Source organism: Esox lucius, chromosome 9 (genome assembly GCF_011004845.1).
Source record: "Esox lucius isolate fEsoLuc1 chromosome 9, fEsoLuc1.pri, whole genome shotgun sequence".
In the NCBI taxonomy this organism is placed as follows: Eukaryota; Metazoa; Chordata; class Actinopteri; order Esociformes; family Esocidae; genus Esox; species Esox lucius.
The window spans coordinates 12,433,621-12,453,955 of NC_047577.1; the positions used below are offsets into that span (position 1 = coordinate 12,433,621).

The 20,335-nt window shown below is 45.2% G+C and overlaps 1 protein-coding gene across 1 annotated transcript; it reads right to left on the reverse strand.

Annotated features, from left to right (window-relative positions):
• Positions 1–3,661: 3,661 nt before the first annotated feature.
• On the reverse strand, positions 3,662–20,249 carry LOC105012208 (inactive phospholipase D5). Its single transcript, XM_020049500.3, has 10 exons — positions 20,106–20,249; positions 10,872–11,008; positions 10,356–10,542; positions 9,630–9,738; positions 8,996–9,123; positions 8,006–8,203; positions 6,785–6,936; positions 6,013–6,178; positions 5,663–5,753; positions 3,662–5,497 (listed from the first exon to the last, which is right to left on the reverse strand). Exons 1-10 carry the CDS (start codon positions 20,247–20,249, stop codon positions 5,271–5,273), a joined length of 1,539 nt encoding a protein of 512 aa, XP_019905059.2. The 3' UTR covers positions 3,662–5,270.
• Positions 20,250–20,335: the final 86 nt, after the last annotated feature.

A 20,335-nucleotide genomic window follows, 5' to 3' on the forward strand; every position in this document is an offset into this window, starting at 1 on the left:
ACACAGGGACTGGCTATCAATCAGTGGGCTACATGAATCAATCAATCACATCCAATCAATCAAACGAAATGTATAAAATACCATTCTCACAAATACATGCATTTCAAATTGCCTAAACCAATATAAAAGAAACCAGCATGTCTTTTTTGAAGGAGATATTTAAAAATAGGCCACACGTCCCGCACGATCTACAGAGAAGCGGGGATGAAAAAGCCACAAGTTTTCCATTCTTTCACCACCATTAGGTTACATTAAGGCTACTCCATAAAAACACAATACAGTGTCTATAGAAAGAGTACCCCTTGAACTTCTCAACAGTATATCTATTTCATGCATTTAAATTTGGATTTGCAATCAAAGCTAACCCCCCTTGTAACAACTATCCTGAATTAGCACAGTAACCAATCACCCTTTTAACATCACACACAAGTTATAGGCCTCCACTTGTAAACTGTTAGTGATTCAAATAATATTAGCATACAGCACATTTATCCATTTTAGTAGGTTCCCTCTGTTGAACTGTAATGCAAACGCACAACCATGATCACCAAGGAGCCTTCAAAACAACTAAAAGGGACAACGTTCTGGAAAGACCCAGATCAGGGGATCAGTATAAAAAATTCTGTGATTAAAGCTGTAAGAATTCACCAGCATCAGGAGGTCCCTCCTTAACTAGATGACAGAGCATGTAATAGATGACGGAGCATGTACTAGATGACGGAGCATGTACTAGACGACGGAGCATGTACTAGATGATGGAGCATGTACTAGATGATGGAGCATGTACTAGATGACGGATCATGTACTAGATGACGGAGCATGTACTAGATGACGGAGCATGTACTAGATGACAGACATGGACATGGGACATGGGACATGTTCCGTCATCTAAGTGAATAATTTAAGTGAAAAATACATCTACTGCAATCCAGTAAAAAATAAACATTAAAAGAACTCAGAGGACAACATGATACAAATATCTATATTATTTTATGTTATCATTTTGTATTATTTCCTTCAATTTCTATTGATTTCATAAGTAGTCTTAATTTTATTGGCCTATTCTATTTCTGCAATTTATTTTGTGAAAAAGTAAATCACATCGTTGATTGCATTCACTTCGAACAAACAACTCCAATTCCAATATAATGCTATAGCACCACCATGTGGTAGAATCATGCACTACAAGCCTGACGTTTCGTCATGCGGTCTGGTCGCTAGCCCTAATAGTACCTCAGTCCTGTAGCCTGTGGGAAGTCCTACTTAGGTGAATATCGCTTAGCAAAAGGTGCTCCGTGCTCAGTAATTTTCCAGCAACAAAAAATCGAATATCGTATAATTTTTATTTCCTTAATTCAAATCAAAATGTGACACCTCTAATGTGACACCTCTAAGCAATAATCAGATAATTAACACAAAACACTTGCAACGGTTTCCTCTTTATGTTAATTTATGCACTCAATACTTGGTCGGGCTCCTTTTGCATGAATTACTGCATCAATGCGGCGTGGCATGGAGGCAATCAGCCTGTGGCACTGCTGACGTGTTATGGGAGCCCAGGTTGCTTTGATAGCGGCCTTCAGCTCATCTGGGTTGTTGGGTCTGGTGTATCTAATTTTCCTCTTCAGGTCAGACAAGTTGGCTGGTCAATCAAGAACAGTAATACCATGGGCAGCAAACCAGTTGCCAGTCGTTTTGAAACTGTGAAAAAGGAAATCAGCATCTCCATAAAGATTGACAGCAGATGGAAGTGCTTTAAAATCTCCTGGTAGACAGCTGCTTTGACTCTGGACTTAAAACACAGCGGACCAACAGAAGCAGATGACATGGCACCCCAAATAATCCCTGACTGTGGAAACTTCACACTGGACTTCAAGCAAACCTGGATTCTGTGCCTCTCCACTCTTCCTCCAGACTCTGGGACCTTGATTTCCAAATGAAATGCAACATATACATTAATTTGAAGAGAGGACTTTGGACCACTGAGCAACGGTCCAGTTCTTTTTCTCCTTCACCCAGGTAAGATGCTTCTGACGTTGTCTCTGGTTCAGGAGTGGCTTGACACTAGGAATGCAACACTTGTAGCCCATTTCCTGGACATCTGTGTGTGGTGGCTCTTGATGCGTTGACTCCAGCCTCAGTCCCCCAAGTTCTTGAATTGGCTTTGCTTGACAATCCTCTCAAGGCTGCGGTCACCCCTGTTGCATGTGCACCTTTTTCTACCACACTTCCAGTCAACTTTCCATGAATATGCTTTGATTCAGCACTCTGTGAACAGCCAGCCCTTTCAGCAATTACCTTCTGTGGATTACCCTCCTTTAGGAGGGTGTCGATGAGTGTCTTCTGGACCAGTGGTCTCCAACCTTTTTCAGTTACTGTACCCCCCAAAATATTTTGCAGTGCTTGGAGTGACCCTGAACTACACCCTCATGTTAATTTCACTAGTAAGTCTATGGTCTCATGGGTGTGTTCAAGTACCCCCTGTGGAGAGGCCAAGTACCCCCAGGGGGCCTGGTATCCCTTGAGAACCACTGTTCTGGACAACCGTCAAGTCAGCAGTCTTCCCCATGACTGTGGTTCTGTGTGCTGAACCAGATTCAGAGTTTGAAGGCTCAGGGAGTTAATTAGATGATTAGAGCTCTTCTCAGGTCGATATTGCTGTGTTGTAAAGTTTTATGCAAATATTTTGACATACTGGATTTTTGATTTCCAGTAAGCCATAATCATAAAGATTGAAACAAAAAAAGGCGTTACATTTTTCACTTTATGTGTAAATAATCTAGAATATATGAAGGTGTCACTTTTTGATTTTACTTTTGACATTTTACATGTACATCTCCAACTTAGACTATACTTGCTCTGAAAATAGCCAAGCAAAACGTGCCATTATTAGACGTGATCAGAAAAACTGTAGTCATAAATGTGTTGGTGGGAAAGCCTGCAAAAATATGTGTGGGCACTGGGCAGAAATGTAAGCACTCAAATCATATAAATAAATGGCAGGGCTCGACAATAACGATGTCCCGATGGCCATGGGCCAGTAAAAAGTCAAGTCGGGACTAATAAAACCAAAAAGTCACAAGCCACTCGCAAAAAAAAAAATTATAATCGCATTATAACATCGACATCCTCCAGTTGTTTCGTAATCTGGCACAAGCACAAACAACTGCCTTGTAAGAGTTAAGCAGTGATGCTACGCGTGGTTATCTGGTATTGTTTTTGCCGGACCGCGGAGAGGAGCCAGCGCTGTGCAGAAAACATCGTCCCTGCCGAACACCCCCCCCCCCCCCCACCACACCCTGTGCGTGGACGCGCACTCTAGCGATTCTCATTGCTGCGACTTGTTTGCTTGTTAAGAGGACAGTTGAGCATACATAACTGATCTTCGTAGGAAAAAGCGTTAATTTAATTGTGTAGCTACATCAAGGCCGCAATCGACGATGACGTTTGGCTGCGTTTCATTAGATTTTTAAGGCACGTTGATCGCGTGGAAAGGCACTGTCTGCAGTTTTCGTTGGCTATTTGTTTCAAATGCAAAATTGGTCATATCTCCCATTTCTTATTCGACTAGTGTTTTCTAAAGTGTAAGGATAATAAATCAGACATCATTGAACTGAAATGTTTATTTCATTTCATAAATTATATTTATAATGTGCTCCGATTGCAACCCCGTTTTATTTCAGCAAAATAAATGCTGTATTCTAACATGAAAAAACAGCTTCTACATGTATCTCCCTATTGTTTAAAAAACTACACTCCGCACACATACTTTGGCATTGACAAATTGTTCAGTCGGCCTGTCAGCGATGATGCCCTGTTGTACCCAATCAGCAAAAGGCCTAGGCTACATTTGTATTTTATTTATAATCTCAAAACTGCTGCTCAGTCCGGCTCGAGGAGGTGGGCGGGTAACCACCCAAGACCACAAGTGCCTACGCACACAATATTTCTTTAACCTTACCAAATAAACAACACATTTCATAAACTAATTAATGTCCCCCAGCAACTTCCAGTTGTTTCCAAACAGTGGAAGGAGGAGCGTCAATATTCTTAAGGTACAGTTCATATTTTATTACAGTTAGGCCTAAGTATAAAATCACTTAGCATTCTATCACACACCAACAAGGCGAAACTGTATCATAAATGTACATGCCTATTATAGTATAGGCTACATTCCTTTCATGTTAATTAATCATTATTACATACATACTTAATGCTTTTCTCTTTGAGGATGAGGTCTTCTGTTGCAGGTCATAATGATCTACATGTTGTGCGCTTGTGATTGTTTTAGGCTTTAAGCGTGTGTTAAGGAAGTGTGGGATGTTACATTTATGTCAGTGTCCTTAAAAGGCACATCATGCAGTTGCACAACTACTATCATGTAATACTGCAATATATATATCTGTTTATGTGACATAGCATCATAAGCATGTGCAATATTGTTAAGGCCAAGCACACTGTATATTGTAGTAATGCCTTTATACAGATTATTATAAAACATTAAAGGGAAAATGTGGACTTGCTATGTACATTCTTTTGACTGATAAATTAACTATATTTATCCATTGGTTCTTAACCAAAATAATGTTCAAATGTCTCAATATTTTGTGCAATGACAACCTCAAATAACAGCTTGTTCAACTTTAATAGTAATGTAAACAAATGCTCTCTCAACACCTGGTTCAAACTATAACGGTGATGTCATGAATGGTCAGTCACCCCATCCCAGCCCCATCCCTCAGCTTTTTACCGGGGCAAAAGTGGGAAAAGGCTGAGTCCCGCTTTAACACTGAGGAAATATTGGGGGGGGAAAGGCATGATCAACCTATGAACAAATCCGACAAGTCAGTTCCAATAGAGAGGTCCTGAAAATAATGACCCCATTAATGGTCTGTTATGTTTGACCTCCATGCAGCTCATGCTTACAGTAATGCATACAATGGACTGCATAACCGGATTTGGGAACCATCCGGAGCATCCGTAACAGGCTGTCATAAGCCATGGAGTGTATTCATTTGGACTGCATAACCAGATTTTAGAATCATCCGGAGCATCCGTAACAGGCTGTCATAAGCCACGTAGTGTATTCATTCGAACGCACCATTGCAAGCCGCAGCAAAACATTTACCAAGTCAAACTACGCCTGACGGGTTTTGTTCCTAGTTAATATACCCATTTCGTGACATGTTAAAGGTAGTGCTGGTTCTTTTGTGCAGAACGTTCTTGCTCGGGGTCCATGCCACCCCCTGCAGCCTGTCCTCCTTGTCCGTTCACACTTTGACCTGCGGCTGTCGGAGGTGCCGGTGTTTGTTTCCGTCGTTGGTCTTGACAGTGGCATGTAGGGATTTGGCGTAGTGCGAATGCCAGTCCCTTTCGAACACAGCCTTTAAATGATCCAGGATGGTGGCCCCTCCCTCCCTGAGAGGGTTTGTGGGCCTGATCACCAGTCCAGTCGCAGCGTTGTAGGCAAATTCACTTCCCACCCAGTCTTGGTTCCCTGAGGAAAAAGAAAAATATCCTATTAGATTGAGCACCTTAAATGAGTGTGTGTGTGTGTGTTTGTATGTTTGCTTTTCTGTGTGTGTGTTTGCTTTTTGTGTGTGTTAACACCCTTGAGGTATCAGGTCAATTTGCTCTAGCTAGTGCAGGCTGGATAACTCACCGATGTAGACTGCGCTGTCTGTCACCATGTACTTATTGTGGTTTATTCCAGATGGGCTATCATCCACCTGATCCCTCCTACTAAAAAACCTCTGCAAAAATAAAAACACCAGTCATAAAACCAAATTGATTGCCACTGCAGTGGAAGGGTACCTACTGTCTGGCAACCAGATTTAAGCTGCCACCACTTCATTTCCCACTAAAATTATACAGTCAATAATTAAAAAGTGTTCACTTCCTTTGCAGTCTAATGTAAACGTAAATCCATCCACCCCATATACTGTGTAGAACCAGCTATATGATAGTATCCCTTTAATAAGCAGTCCTCTGTGTTTCTTTCTATTCACTCACGGCCTCTAGGGAACAGTTAGCCAGCTCCATGCACAGCGACTTGAGGGACATGATGAAGTTAAAGGTGAGCGGGTTGGTCTGCTTCCAGTAACTGATGAGCATACGAACTTTGACCCCTCTGAGGACCACCGCCTCACGTATCGTCTCATCTATGGGAGACCAGTATCTGTGTTGATGGGAGGGTCGCAAGGCCACAGGACATTAGAACAACTGCGGGGCACTACAGGGGCAGCTGGTAAGAACACATAACAGAGATGCGGTTTGAAATTTCAAGTCGGAAAGTATGTGATCTTGATGACATGGAACACATGTACGCACCAACACCACATGTTTAGCCTGGCAGTGCCACGTGTACAATCTGTGACCCCAAAACTCCAGAATGCGTTCCAGAAAGCTGAACTTACGGCTCACCGTCAGTGTTTTCTTTTTCATAAGTCAAGACATGGATGTTACTAGCAATTACAGGAATAAAATACACAACCACCGATTGTTCACTTTACCGGCTCCGGGATTTGGTCGAACAACCTAGCGGTTAAACCATGTCACTGCTTCTGGTTCCATTTAAATTAGGTCAACACCTTTTATTCATAAGCCCACAGAAGTGGTCAGGAAGTAACTTTTTGGACATGGACGCCAAACATTCAGGAAAAAGCTGGAGTAGTTGTCCCAAAAGTTGAAATCCATGCAAAATAGAAGGAAATTCATTGATAATGTATTTCAAAAGCCGTAAAGGAGGTAGGTGAACACACCGAAAACATTCATGAAGCATCACCTTAAAACCTCGGATCCTGGAGAGGTCCTTATCAGCAGGGGGAGGTAGTCTGTGACGGAGATATAGATGAACGACTTGGCCTGCTGAATCACATCCTGAATGGCATCTATGTCCCTGGCCCGATCTTTAGGACAGAAGAGCTCTGGAGACGTCTAAGGAAGGAATACCACAAGATGAACACGGGAACGCCACGTCCATGAATTCACTTCCATTTGCTGTGATTAGAAGAACATACAGACAACTTGACTCTCAGATTATGTTCCGATAACATTTTCCACAGATCCGACCGACTACTGAAATATATTTTCCAAATCCGTGTGGCACCATATGGCCTTTGTAACAAAACCTAGTCAGCGCAATCACTCCATGCCTGCCGGTCCTACTCGAGCGCATATTCAAAACAAAAGTTGTTATGCAGTTTCCCATTACCTAAATGTTAGGCCGTCTCAATATTTAATGAATTCTGGGAGTTTCGGAGGGGGGGGGGGGCGATGAACGGGTGTAACCCCGAACATGCATCATTGTCAGGACTCCGCTGAGGCGAGCGGAGGCAAAAGGTGCGGAGGGCAAGGTTTTGCCCACAGCGGTATCACAGTAGGACGCCATTACTCCGTTACTCCATTACTTCCTGTTATGATGATGAATGTGCTGTCGTTGGTCGATCAACATCTCGTCGCTGCGAGGACGGCAAGATTCATTACGTTCGCATTAGATGCCGACGCGTTGATTGGAAATATTTTGTTTGTTTCGGCGCAGCATTTACATGATTAATCGCCTTAGAGGGTGTCAACTTATTAATTAGTAAAACAAGCTGGTGTCTGTGTCGTCGGGTTTTGGAAGTCTTTCCCCATTCAAGTTTGGAACATAACTGTGTTTTATTAAATTTTTTTACTAAATATTAACTTATTCGTCAGTTAATAAGACGGCTGGTAAACCTACTGCATTATATTGTTTCTCCCACTGAGGCTCCCTGTACACTGGTAAACCTACTGCATTATATTGTTTCTCCCACTGAGGCTCCCCATACTTTTCCACCGACCTAATCAATATTCAACAGATGAACAGGGTGAAGGGGTGTGGACCAGCGGAGGCTGGTCTCACTACAAACCAGAGGATGGGTGTGTCGTAATGCCGGGGGCGGAGCTCGTCCCCTGGTATCTCGTTCCACCAGCCTCCGCTGATTTAAACCCATGTCGTACATATTCAATAACGCATCCTCACTGCCACATAGGAGGTGACCTCGGTGTCGTTGAGGTACAGGGTGACGGGGCTGTCTCTGCCGTAGAGGGCCGTGACTCTTTTGGACCAGATGGACGGGATGTAGTCTCGGTGCTGAAGCTGCCAGTAGAAGCTGAACACCCTATGGAGGTCTATGGCCAGACAGCTGCAGTTGTAAAGGATCACTCCGAGCTCTTTCCTCTGTGGGGGGGAAGCAGGGGTTGGGGGGGGGGGGGGGGGGGGGTCAATGTTGAATAGCGGCGGGGAGTTTAAAACCATCTCTTTCAGCAACTTTCAGTCAGTGTATAGAGGTGAATCACAATGGGGGGGGGCGGGGGGGCTAATGAGAAAACATGGTGTGTAATTTAAAGTAATGAACAGGATTTATCAACGCAACCTAGGGTCTAATTTGAATTGAATTGAAAACCGCCGTAGAGACTGTCCACAGCACACGGTAATAACAACAACAAAAACGCCAGTGAGGATGTCATTCGCTGGCCAATCACCAAGGCTACCGTGAACACCCAGTGAAGTCCCTGGCCCCTGATCCTATTACACCAGGACTTGTTAGGGTATAATACTCTTGTCGGAAATGGTGGTTGGTTCAGTGTGCTGTGTGTGTAACAGCTTTTCAGCTGACGAAGGCTGTTGACAGCTCATTACTGCACATAGCTTGAGAAATATTTTCTCTCTGCTGAGTTTTCTATCAGGAGTGTGGAGATCCCTGCTGTTTAGCTGTGTGCGTGTGCGTGTGTGTCGGTGCGCGCGCGCGTGTGCGCGTGTGTGTATGCGTGCGTGCGTATGTGTGTGTGTGTGCGTGCGTATGTGTGTGTGTGCGTGCGTGTGTGTGTGTGGACTCCTCATCGGCTGGGTAGTTAATTACACTCAACAGTAGTTCCACCACCAGCTGGCACTGGCACTTAAAAAGTGCCAGGTAATCACTTCTCAAATCTCCTCCAGCAAACTGCTACTCTAATCCTCCCAGGCTGGTACCTTGGACAGCGATCTCCAGTCCATGTTCGCACTGCCGATGAATATGTGACTCCTGTCCACCACCCAGAAGGTGGAGTGCAGCTCGCCTTTGGTCAGAGCGCTCATATTCACGTAGCGAGCCTCCGCACCTGGTGGGAGAACGCACAGTCACAGATGAAAAGGAAGAGCAACAGCTCCGTTGTCCAATTTCCTTGCGGAAATGGAGATGTACTTTTTTGCCTCAGCACCACTCCAAGGGATTCCCAGAGAAGGGGCCTTGTGCCAGTGCCTTGCTCAAGGGCATGATGATGATGCATCCCGTTAGGATGCTGAGGGAAGGCTGCCGATACGGCCAGTTGTTTCTCAGAATGCCAAAGCAGCCTTGGAGGCGGGGGAGCCGATGCTGGAGGAAGCGGTTGTTTCAGTCCATTTGCAGACTCGTGGTTTGACCTCGTGGCGTCGAGTGTTCCCAGGGACATCGCACAGTGAAGGTTGGTGGAGAAGAGATTACACTGCTGGAACTGTACGCCGGACATGACCGTGCGTCTGTATGTTACAGCCAGTACAGTGCGGAGTGCAACATTAGCTGAATAATAAATTGCTTCTTTTGTAGGCCGTGCAGGGTTAATATGCATCAATGATGTCTATCACTTACCGTGCTCGGCGAGCTTCTTCACCTCAGCAGAGTCTAGGAGACTGCTGGCAATCTTCAGTTTCACCTTTCTGGACTTGAGCTGGAGCAGTGTCTGGAATAGGTGCTGGCCCTGAGAGAGAAGGCGATGTACTGCGTATGACTGTTACTGTTCAATCTGTGAATGTCTTTATCCAAGACAATTACTGGCTCTGAGAAGGCTAGTATCCATTTAACCTGCCAGTATTGATTTAATGGGTCGCGCTCTAGGCGGTCCCAGAGGGGAGATGTTCATAAATATTAATTTTCTGGGTGGGTAAAATGGTTTGAGTGCTGCACGGTAACACAGCATCTCTCCGGGTTAAATCTCGCTGGAACCCCCCCGGTAATTTTACTCTGGTTGAAGAAATTGCTAATGCCTCGCCTCATTCACATGCTGCTGCATTTGATGTTGCCAATTAAGTGTCTCTGATGTTTAGTCCAGACCTCTCCGGAGAGTATAATAGGTAAGAGACTCCGGGGGACAAATTCAGCTACTCTTTTGACTGCCTCGCCATGCTTATTCGACTGGGAAATGCTCATAAGTGCCTTAACTTTAGCTGAACTAAATAGCTCTCCTGATTGCTGCTGTATGTATCCAGCTCCCACAGACAAATGTGCGAACTCTTAGCCGTGTTCATGAGCCTTGAGGTGGTGCAACCCAGCACACCTGGAAGACAAAGCACTGGCATTCCCGTCGTGACATCATACCTTTTTGGCAGAGTTGGGCCATGATGTCTCCTGGTCCCAGGAGTTGAGGTTCCAGACGGGAGACACCACCTCCACCGAATGTTTGGCCTGGTCCAACAGGCTGTGGAGGCCTGCAGAAAGGGGCACGTGGGTTGCACCATCTACAGAAAGGGGGAGGTCCTCTGGAATGTTCTCCACAAGGACAATGCTGATGAGAAAGCATACGGTTTAACGCAGTGCAGATAGGGAATTGTAGGTCATCACAAATCTGTCGTTTCGACCGCAGATGGTGTATACAGTTACACATGTCAGGTTTCTGACCGTGATAATGCACACAACTCTGAACAAAATAGGGCTTTGTTAATAATGTTGCAAGACACGCAGCTGCAGAAATGTCTCGTTGATAACCTTGTAGACATGCATCTATAAGGAAGTGACACATTTGCGTCCCGTCAGGCTGGTTTGGACCCCTGTGATGATGTTGGTTTAGGTAGTGGGAGGCTAGGTCCCCGCCATTATAATTCCTGTCCTTCCTACCGGCAGTGCCTGTTACAGTTCTCCTCGGTGATGCCGTCCTCTTCCTCCCCCCACACGTCCACGGTGGAGAACAGTAGTGCCACCAGCACAGCGAAGCAGCACAGCAGGGCAAAAATGGCTATGCACTTCTGCTGAGACTGAAAGACAGGGAGATACATTTCATCACACGTTGTATTTATACATGATGCAAGTTAGCATTACTGAAGTTGTAACACATGACTCAAATTTGAATTTGAATCCTAAAAATGCAGAGTTGGGAAAGCAAATGATGGGTCTAACCAGCCTCTACTACCATTCCACTGTTAAAGCTGAATCTGAATGTCCAACACACGCGCACACACACACACACACACACACTTGATTGTTTATTTAAGAATTATTTATTTAAGAATTTGACATTTGCTGTTCCACATTTTGGGCAGAGAGAACATGTAGTTTTATAGCTTGTCTCATTCTCTTCTATACCCGTTGCCTTGAAGCTGAGATAAACGTTTACCGTCTGAAAGCTAATTTCGTGTAATCAGGGGGCCCTATAAAAGCTCTTCCACCTCCGCCTCCACTGTGAAATTGAGACGTGTGTGTTTTTGAACACAGCATCAATGAAATTATAGAATGCAGTCTATCAGTTTACATCCCTATGTAGCAGTAATAGAAATTCAGCCAAGAAAAAAAATGAAAACAAGACCATTGATAATCAATTAATGGTATTTCCATGTTGTTGAAAGTAATCTTAATGTTATATCTCAGATAGTGAACTCACCTCAATAGTCATTTTCTTTTCATAAAGGCACCTACATTTTACAACGACTAAGCCAAGGAGAAAATTTGCAACATTAAATATTGACAATCCCATTTGGACTCAAGGAAATCCTCTCTTAGTTTTGCATTTAAGCCGTTAATATATTAAAAAGTTGACAAGTCAGAATTTGCATGATCAGTAACCAAACCAGATTTCATTGCACATATCTGACGTGTGGAATTCATCGTTCGAAGAATCCTTTTAATTAAGGAGTAATTTCCCCTGTGGATATGTGAAGGTGTGGTCAAACACGCACACACACAATAGGCGTTTCTCAAATCCTGCTTTATGCCGAGAAGAAGCTGAGGGGAAACGTGAAGTGAAACAGTCCACCTAACCAAACTGAAGGAAAATGTATTCACAGTAAAGGTGCATGGGTAGGAGAGGAAGAAGCAAACCGCCGTTCCATTGAATGAAATGAGCAGGGACTTATGTGTGTGGGGCTTTTCTATAGCAGTCCTGCCCACTGCTTTATTCAAGTGCCTCAGGGATTTGGTTAAAATTCCCATTTGGCTGCTTTGCTTTGTAAATACTGTTGAGTGCCTCCTTTTTAAAATGTTATTTTACAAGCATAGTGTTAAGCTTTCGTATACCTACAGACTAGATATATGAAAACATCGATATTGTGTGCGCCCAAGACATCAGTTGACATTTTCTTCTCCTCTGGTGTGTTTGAAACTGAGATTTAATTAAAACGGGGAAGGCTTTTGCAATTCACCGCGGTCAGTGCTCAGAAAACACATTGCTCTTTGAGAGGTGTCCTCGATAACTTGCTTTCTTAAAACGTTATTTAAAACCGCCGTCTGACGGTTCTGTTCTGCTTACTAGAACACTCTGGGTGGGCTGGTCTGTGTCATTCTCAGCAGTGTTGGGCTGTGTGACTGCATCACATTATCTATTCTCTTTCTCTTCTACGTTGTGATTTAATCAACATCTACTCAGGGCCTCTGTCAGCTTCCCATGTGTCTGTTAGTGAAGGAGCTATTGCCCTGGAGCCTTATTCGATAACTGCAGCTTTTGGGTAGGGGCGAATTTGCCACCGTCCCGACAAATGTGTCTCTTCACTGTCGTATAGAATATTTTCATTGACGTCTCTTTCTGGCCCTGTCAGCTTTTCCCCAAGAAGGAGGAACTGAGTCCTCCTTCTTGCCTAACCGTAAGTCAGTCATGCATTTGTCAACATTGCAATCCAGGAAACTTCTGAAAGTGCAACAAAAATAGAAGGTGAGTCAGACGGCATCCATAGAAAAATATAGTCAAGTCAATTTTCCACGGGCCATCCACCACTGTCTACTCTAGCCTGTCTGTCGTGAGCGTTCATGCTGAGAGAAAGAGAAACAGCCGGATGCACTTTGCACCGGTCTGCCGGGCCGAGGGACCCGGGGGTGAGGGGGTGAGGGGGGGACTGCTCCTCCCGACGGTTCATTTAGCCGAGTCAAGGACCTCGCCACGTTTCACCGGCGTTAATATCCTCTGGGAAATTCAACCGCAACAAATACAACATGCCAGAAGCTGTCAGATAAATGAAGATGCACACACACACACACTGGCTACATTCTCACGTCTGGTTTTCTGGCATGGTTTTCATTCCACAGCCATTTAAAGTCCCATTCATTCGCTGACGCTACTCCCAACGAACAGTTGTTTCTGCACGCCACTCATTTCAAGTCAATTACATGCAGCCTGCTTCGCCTCTCTGCGATATCAAAATCTGGGATTAAAATCCTCAGCCGCCGAAGTTAAGCCAGCCGATTGCACCTTTTCAAACAAACAGCCAAGCGAGACCAATTTCGAGGCTGAGAACAATAAAATAATAATAACAACACAATGCACACATAGAACCAATCAGAAGAGGGATGCCTGAACCTGAATCTGCCTCACCTTCATGGGCTCCTGTGTGTGTGCGGTAGTGTGGGCCATGGGCACGGCGGTCCTTCAGAAGTTGTCAGACATGGTGAACTAACGGTTGATAATCAGGTGCCGCGTCCCCCCTGCTGCCAGTGACCCGACAAGCCTCTGTCCCCCGTGCTGCTACCACCATGGTCCAGGCGGTGTGGGCTGAGCTCCGTGGTTTAACCGTCCTAGGTTTCCCCCAGTCAGCCCCGACATGGTTCCTGCCTCTTCCCCTCCGGCGGAATCAAGTGTGAGTGTGTGCGTGTTTGTGTGGGTTTGCGTGTGTGCGCGCTCGCCCGGCGGCCGCTCTTCTACTAAGTCCACGGTGAGAGTGTGTGTGTGTGTGTGTTTGGGGGCGTGTGTGCTCCGCTCCTCTCTCGCCTCCACACTGGCAGAGACAGACGGGAGTAGGGACGGGCCCACGTGCCCACCCCTTCTGCTTAAACAACCAATGTGAAAGCCCCCCCCCCCCTCCCCCAGCACCACCGCCTCCTAACAGATTCACTCCCTATCTCCTCACCTGCCCCGCGAAGCTAAACTAGCGGAAACCACATTGAACTGTGCGCGTGCGTGCGTGCGTGTGCACGCGCGGGTAAGTGCACGTGTGTATGTCCAAGCAAACAGATGTGCCTAAGGATTATAAACCATACAACACACACGCAATTGATTCCCTACGTTGACATTGTAAATTGTGTCCAATACTGTACCTGCAGTGTGTCCCACTGTGAGTACCTGATGCACAGACACAATCCCATTGTAAATCTTTAAATGAGCTGTGTTTGTTTTTACGCCCCCCCCCCCCCCCTGCATTTAAATGTTCTGCGTTCCGTCATTTGGGCTGATGCACTGCACACTGGGCCGTCAGCATCCACAACATGTCAATACCTCATCATCGGTCTTGCTCGGCTCCAGCCCACATCTGATTAGCAGCCTCGCTCTCCTGCATGCCCATCTGGGCGTGAAACGCTGTCATATCTCTCTTTACCTCAATCCTTCTGCCGCTCCTTTTTTCACTACTTGGCATTTCTTAGCAGTGGCGTGAGTGAAGAGCGTCCCCCCCCCCAGCCCCCCGTCTGCTGAAGGAGGCTAAATCCGCCGCCGCAACGGGGGGAGCGATTGAGAGACTGAAAGAGAGATAGAGAGAGAGAGAGAGAGAGACAGAGAGATAGAGAGAGAGACAGACAGAGAGAGATAGAGACTGATAGAAGAAGTTGAACTTGACTTATTACATAATGTGACCACGAACAACCTTCAGGACAGATGTCTGTCGCTATACTGAGCGGGCTCCCCTCATCGCTCCAAAGGGTCCAAAACCTCGAAACGTGATGCTGTCACGACCCTGCACTCTGTAACACCTGCTGGACAGATACATGAAAAAGCGTCCTGCTGTAGAAACTGACATTAGCTTTTGGGGACCGAGATTAGTTCACGTTTTGGTGAAATTGAATGAACTGTCCAAAACCCTGTTCCCCCGAAGACAGGTGGCATCAGCCCAGTCACACCGTCCTCACTGAAATAGAGTCTGAGAACCAGGCTTGACAGGTGTGGGGATTAGTCCTGCTCTAGTCTCTGAAACAGTCACCCAGCCTCTCCCTCCTCTGTCGTGAGCGACGGCTTCGGTACGCGTGCCAAGCCAGAGGATCGGTAGAGGCTGTGGAACAGGTGATTAGTCATGAGGAAAACCGCTAGGCTTCCTGACAGAGGTGCCCTCTGCATGTCATCCTCTGAGCGAGGAACCAAGACAGTTTGGGATGGGGTTGGAAAGAGAGAGAGAGAGAGAGAGAGAGAGATGGACAGGGTTGACAGGAAGAGTTCAGACGTTTCCCGAGAGAGGCCAGTGTTGTCAAAGGTGGGTGCACATCCTGTAAAGCACTTCAAACTCAGGGGGGGACTGACAGTAACGGTGCTAGTGGCTGTGGGCGAAGCAGGGAGGCCGGAAACAAATCTTCCCCGTTGTCCTTGTCAAGCTTGTCCGTGCTGGAATAAATGCATCTTTGGCAGCGTCACACATCCATGCATCAAATTCAGTTCAACTGAATGTATCGGCAGCTCCTCTTTATCAGTACAAAAACTATCGTTTCCATTTTACAGTCCCACACGAGAGACCGATTAACCCTTCAGCCGGATATGCAAGCCTCACTCAGTTCACCGCGGAGCTCAACTCCATGCAACGTGTTAATGTGTGATGTCTCTGTGCATGAAGTGCTCTGTATGAGCTGAGCTGTAGGAGAGGGTTTGGGATCACTGACGAAACAGATGTTTTGGCCATTCGCGTGATTCTCGTCATACTTCTACGATACAATACGTTGCCTGTCTTGCCCCATCGTCAAGGTGACATAGGTTTTCTCGCTGTGTTATTTTACTCTGGCGCAGGGCTCATTCACGCGTCCCCCCCGAAATAGGTGTCCACGTGCCGGCACGGCCTCACAGTGAGGCTCCACGTCCGTGACGCGCTGAGCGTACCGTCGCCGACGGGGAGGCCGTCGCTGTGCTGGCGAAGGGTTGAGGGATGCTTAGCGGACAGGGGGGAGGCTTGAGCACACTGGCGAAGAAAGAGGACCAAGGTTTTAATACCAATTGGAAGTTCAAAGCGGATCGAATGCAGGGATGAATTGGATGCTGCCGATCCACAAAGCAGCACAGTGACTCTCTGTTTATTGCTACACTCTCTGTCTGACTCAGCAGCAGAAGGCCTTCACAATAATTAATTTATTGCAATGCAGCCCCGTCCAATCAATCGAAAAGTCCCGCGGATTGTAAAACAGAATCCTGCATTCATCCATTTAATGAGTGTTCAGGCACATAGTTTGCCAGATTTCACTTAGTTCTCATATTCACGGGATTGAATTTATCACTACTACATGGAGGACCAAATGTGCCATATTCTAAAATGAAGAAATAATTAACACAGGAATGAAATGGCTAAATGAGTACATAGATAAATAAGAATATAGTACATTGTATAATATAATACATTTTTTAAATATTGCACTTGCTGTATGTATGTATTGGTTTATTCTATCATTGCTATGCTGTGGGGAACATTTTTCTCCTCACCACATCTGACACCATGTCCTTCTGCTCATCCATCTAGCCGGTGACTCTGGTCTGCAGGCTCATGCTCTTCCACAACCACATTACAGTACCACATTACAGTACCACAATACAGTACCACCTTAGAGTACAACCTTACAGTACCATATTACAGTATCATCTTAGAGTACAACCTTACAGTACCATATTACAGTACCACCTTACAGTACCACATTACAGTACCACATTACAGTACCACCTTACAGTACCACATTACAGTACCACCTTAGAGTACAACCTTAGAGTACAACATTACAGTACCACCTTAGAGTACAAGCTTACAGTACCACATTAGAGTACAACCTTTGAATACCACCTCAGAGTACCACCTTAGAATACCACCTTAGAGTATCACCTTAGAGAATCACCTTAGAATACCACCTTAGAATACCACCTTAGAGTACCAACTTACAGTACCACCTATGAATACCACCTTAGAGTACCAACAAACAGTACCGCCTTACAGTACCACCTTAAAATACCACCTTAGAGTACCACCTTTTGGTACCACCTGTGAATACCACCTTAGAGTACCATCTTAGAGTACCATAGTGCATAAAGCCAGCAGGTGACCACACCCTGCTTTTGATAACCAGTACCGGTGCTGGTTAGAGGTAATACCAGATCACTGCAGTGTGTAGTGAGACGTGATGACCAGACAATGACACAAGGAGACGGATGAATTCTGGGGAATGTCTGCTGCATCTTCTTTCACCGGGCTTGCTTTACATGTGTCAGCGTCCTTAACTACTCACAAAATGAATCTACTACTGTACCTTCCACATTCATTTAACTTTAATTCCCTAGTTTGTTTGACTATTTATTTCATAATACTCTACATGTTATTCCTACCTATTACTATTCCATTAAAGGCACTAATGCACTGTAGTTATGGGGTCATTAAAATATCTAGATTCCTGGCATCGGTAGTGTTGGGCTTACATGTTGGGGCCGGTGTTTTGTTTTTATACATCATCTGATGTGTGCCACGTCTGCCGGGCGTCTGTCTGGGTATAGCGGGGTGGGGCTGCAGACTGTTAACAGTTGAGAGCAGCCAGTTGTAAAAGACAAGGGGGGCAGAGTGGCACATCCACCTCCTCCGGCACAAAGGGCCGATCTCTACTCCGCAGCAATTGGGTTTGAATATAATCAGAAATCCGTTCAAATGCTGTAGCCGCGTCCCATTGAGCTTGCCTACTTAAAGGGAACCGGCTGAATTATCCTTATCGAGGACAACCAGCCCATTTGGCAGAGCTTACATGCCGAGGTAAATGCTGAAAGTACTGGCATGACGTGCGGGAAGGTGACAACAACCCATCCCCAAAAACGATGTCTAATAGTGGCCCCAAAAAAACTAAATTTGGAAGAAAACGTGTATTTGGAGATGGCCAAGCTTGAGGGTAAGAAACTACATAAATAAATAAATAAAAATAAAGGGCTGTAGTTGACAGATTTCTTTTTTATTTAATACAATGTTTTTTTTAGGAATGGCATTTTGCTCTGCTGGCTGGATGAGAGGACCACTCCCTTGGAATGAGTTGCCCCGCTATTCACCCCAATGGATGAATATTCATCCTTTTTTTCTTTTTACCTCACCTGCACACTAATAAAAAAAAAATCTTCACACATCATTATGGAAAGTTAAACAAAACAAAACAATCTTGTCTTTAGATTTAAAAAAAAAAAACTTGATAACTGAAGAAACAAAGGATACATTCCGTTTCGCAAGTCAAGGGGCAACCAGAAAAAAACGTTTGCTTTTTTATGTGGCATTTGGTGTTTTGTTTTAAGAATTAGGAGGGGCTTCATACCTTACAAGCACCAATAGGAGTTCAAAGCAGACAGAACTGCCAGTCCCTCACAACCCCCAACCATAAAATATTTAGACACATTTTCAGCTAAAAGCTAACTGCCTATAAGATGGTACACTTTAGAGGTAGCAGGAAGTCTATAGGCTGCGGTTGGGGAGTTAGCTCGGGTTACGGTAACATACAGAAAATTAATACACATTACCCTTTTCAGTTACTGTCATAATATAAATAAATATAAAAAAAAGGAGGAAAAAAACCCTGAAAGTCAACATGTTAGTTCGACCCTTTAAAAATGAACATGGGATAAAGTTTGAGCTCAGTCTGCACCACTTAAAGCAGTCACTGAGTGTGTGACTGTGTAATCAATTCTCTTTAGAGACAGCGAAGTACACTTCCTCTGCTTCAAACCTCTGGTGACTAACTACACTACAGGCATGCCAAATGAATGGGTTCCAGAGGCTGTAGGAAGAAACGCTCACAGTCTGTTCCACACAGGAATACACTGGAATACTTTTACCTTCGATGTTGCTAGAGGATGGGTTGTTCATTTTTCGAGGTTGAATGTTGTGGTAATGTTCTGTTATTTGTATTATAAAAATATGTCATATTTATTTAATTATGTCATACAGCATTGGCAAAGCATTACATTTTATATATTGAATTTGTGGGTAGTGTGCCAATGCCTCTTTGATAGTCAAAGCACTGGATCATGTCACTGGAACATGGTACAAAACTGGTGTAGTTAAATCAGCTTATATGGGGATAAATGCTCTATGGAGTTCCTTTCATCAATCAATTCTGTTTAATCGTAATGAAGTGGGTCTCACAGAGGACTGTTAGCCAACCCCCCCAACCTGTTTCCAGCCTCCCTACCATAGACATCTCCCAAGCTCTCAAGTTCTTCTGTCATTTCCCCATGTTTCTAAGTTCCTCTGATATCTCCCCAAGTTCCTCTGACATCTCCCAAGTTCCCAAGTTCTTCTGACATCTCCCCAAGTTCCCAAGTTCCTCCGACATATCTCCAAGTACCTCTGACATCTCCCAAAGTTCCCAAGTTCTTCTGACATCTCCCCAAGTTTCCAAGTTCCTCTGACATATCTCCAAGTACCTCTGACATCTCCCAAGTTCCCAAGTTCTTCTGACATCTCCCCAAGTTCCCAAGTTCCTCCGACATATCTCCAAGTACCTCTGACATCTCCCAAAGTTCCCAAGTTCTTCTGACATCTCCCCAAGTTTCCAAGTTCCTCTGACATATCTCCAAGTACCTCTGACATCTCCCAAAGTTCCCAAGTTCTTCTGACATCTCCTCAAGTTCCTCTGACATCTCCCCAAGTCCCTCTGACATCTCCCCAAGTTCCTCTGACATCTCCCTAAGTCCCTCTGACATCTCCCCAAGTCCCTCTGACATCTCCCCAAGTCCCTCTGACATCTCCCCAAGTCCCTCTGACATCTCCCCAAGTTCCTCTGACATCTCCCTAAGTCCCTCTGACATCTCCCCAAGTCCCTCTGACATCACCTCAAGTCACTCTGACATCTCCCCAAGTTCCTCTGACATCTCCCCAAGCTCCTTCTCCATCTTTCCAAGCGTTCCGTCTGTGTGTATATAATGTCACCAGGGGTGCATTAGGGGGCACTCACCTTCTCTAGCTTCTCCCTACTTCTCAGCCAGATGGTTGCAGAATACTCCTGTTGCTGAACAGCACTGTGGGAGTAGATGTCAGATTGGAACGGTGCATGGAGAGGTTCCCCTCGACCCCTTAACCCATTGCCCTCCGATGCCATCACGCGCACGCGCCCATACACACACACAAAAAAAAACGCACAATCACTTAAAAGCTCTTCTTCTCCTCTTCTGGCCTCTTGCCTCC

Bases quoted from the DNA above. Each gene is read 5' to 3' on its own strand.
- LOC105012208 (XM_020049500.3), bottom strand. From the start codon at position 20,249: ATGGCATCGGAGGGCAATGGGTTAAGGGGTCGAGGGGAACCTCTCCAT. The intron at 9,739-10,355 runs GTATGATGTCAC...CTTCTCTCTCAG, and splicing joins GGCCCAACTCTGCCAAAAAG to GGCCAGCACCTATTCCAGAC. The intron at 6,937-8,005 runs GTGAGGATGCGT...TTCCTTCCTTAG, and splicing joins AGGTCACCTCCTATGTGGCA to ACGTCTCCAGAGCTCTTCTG.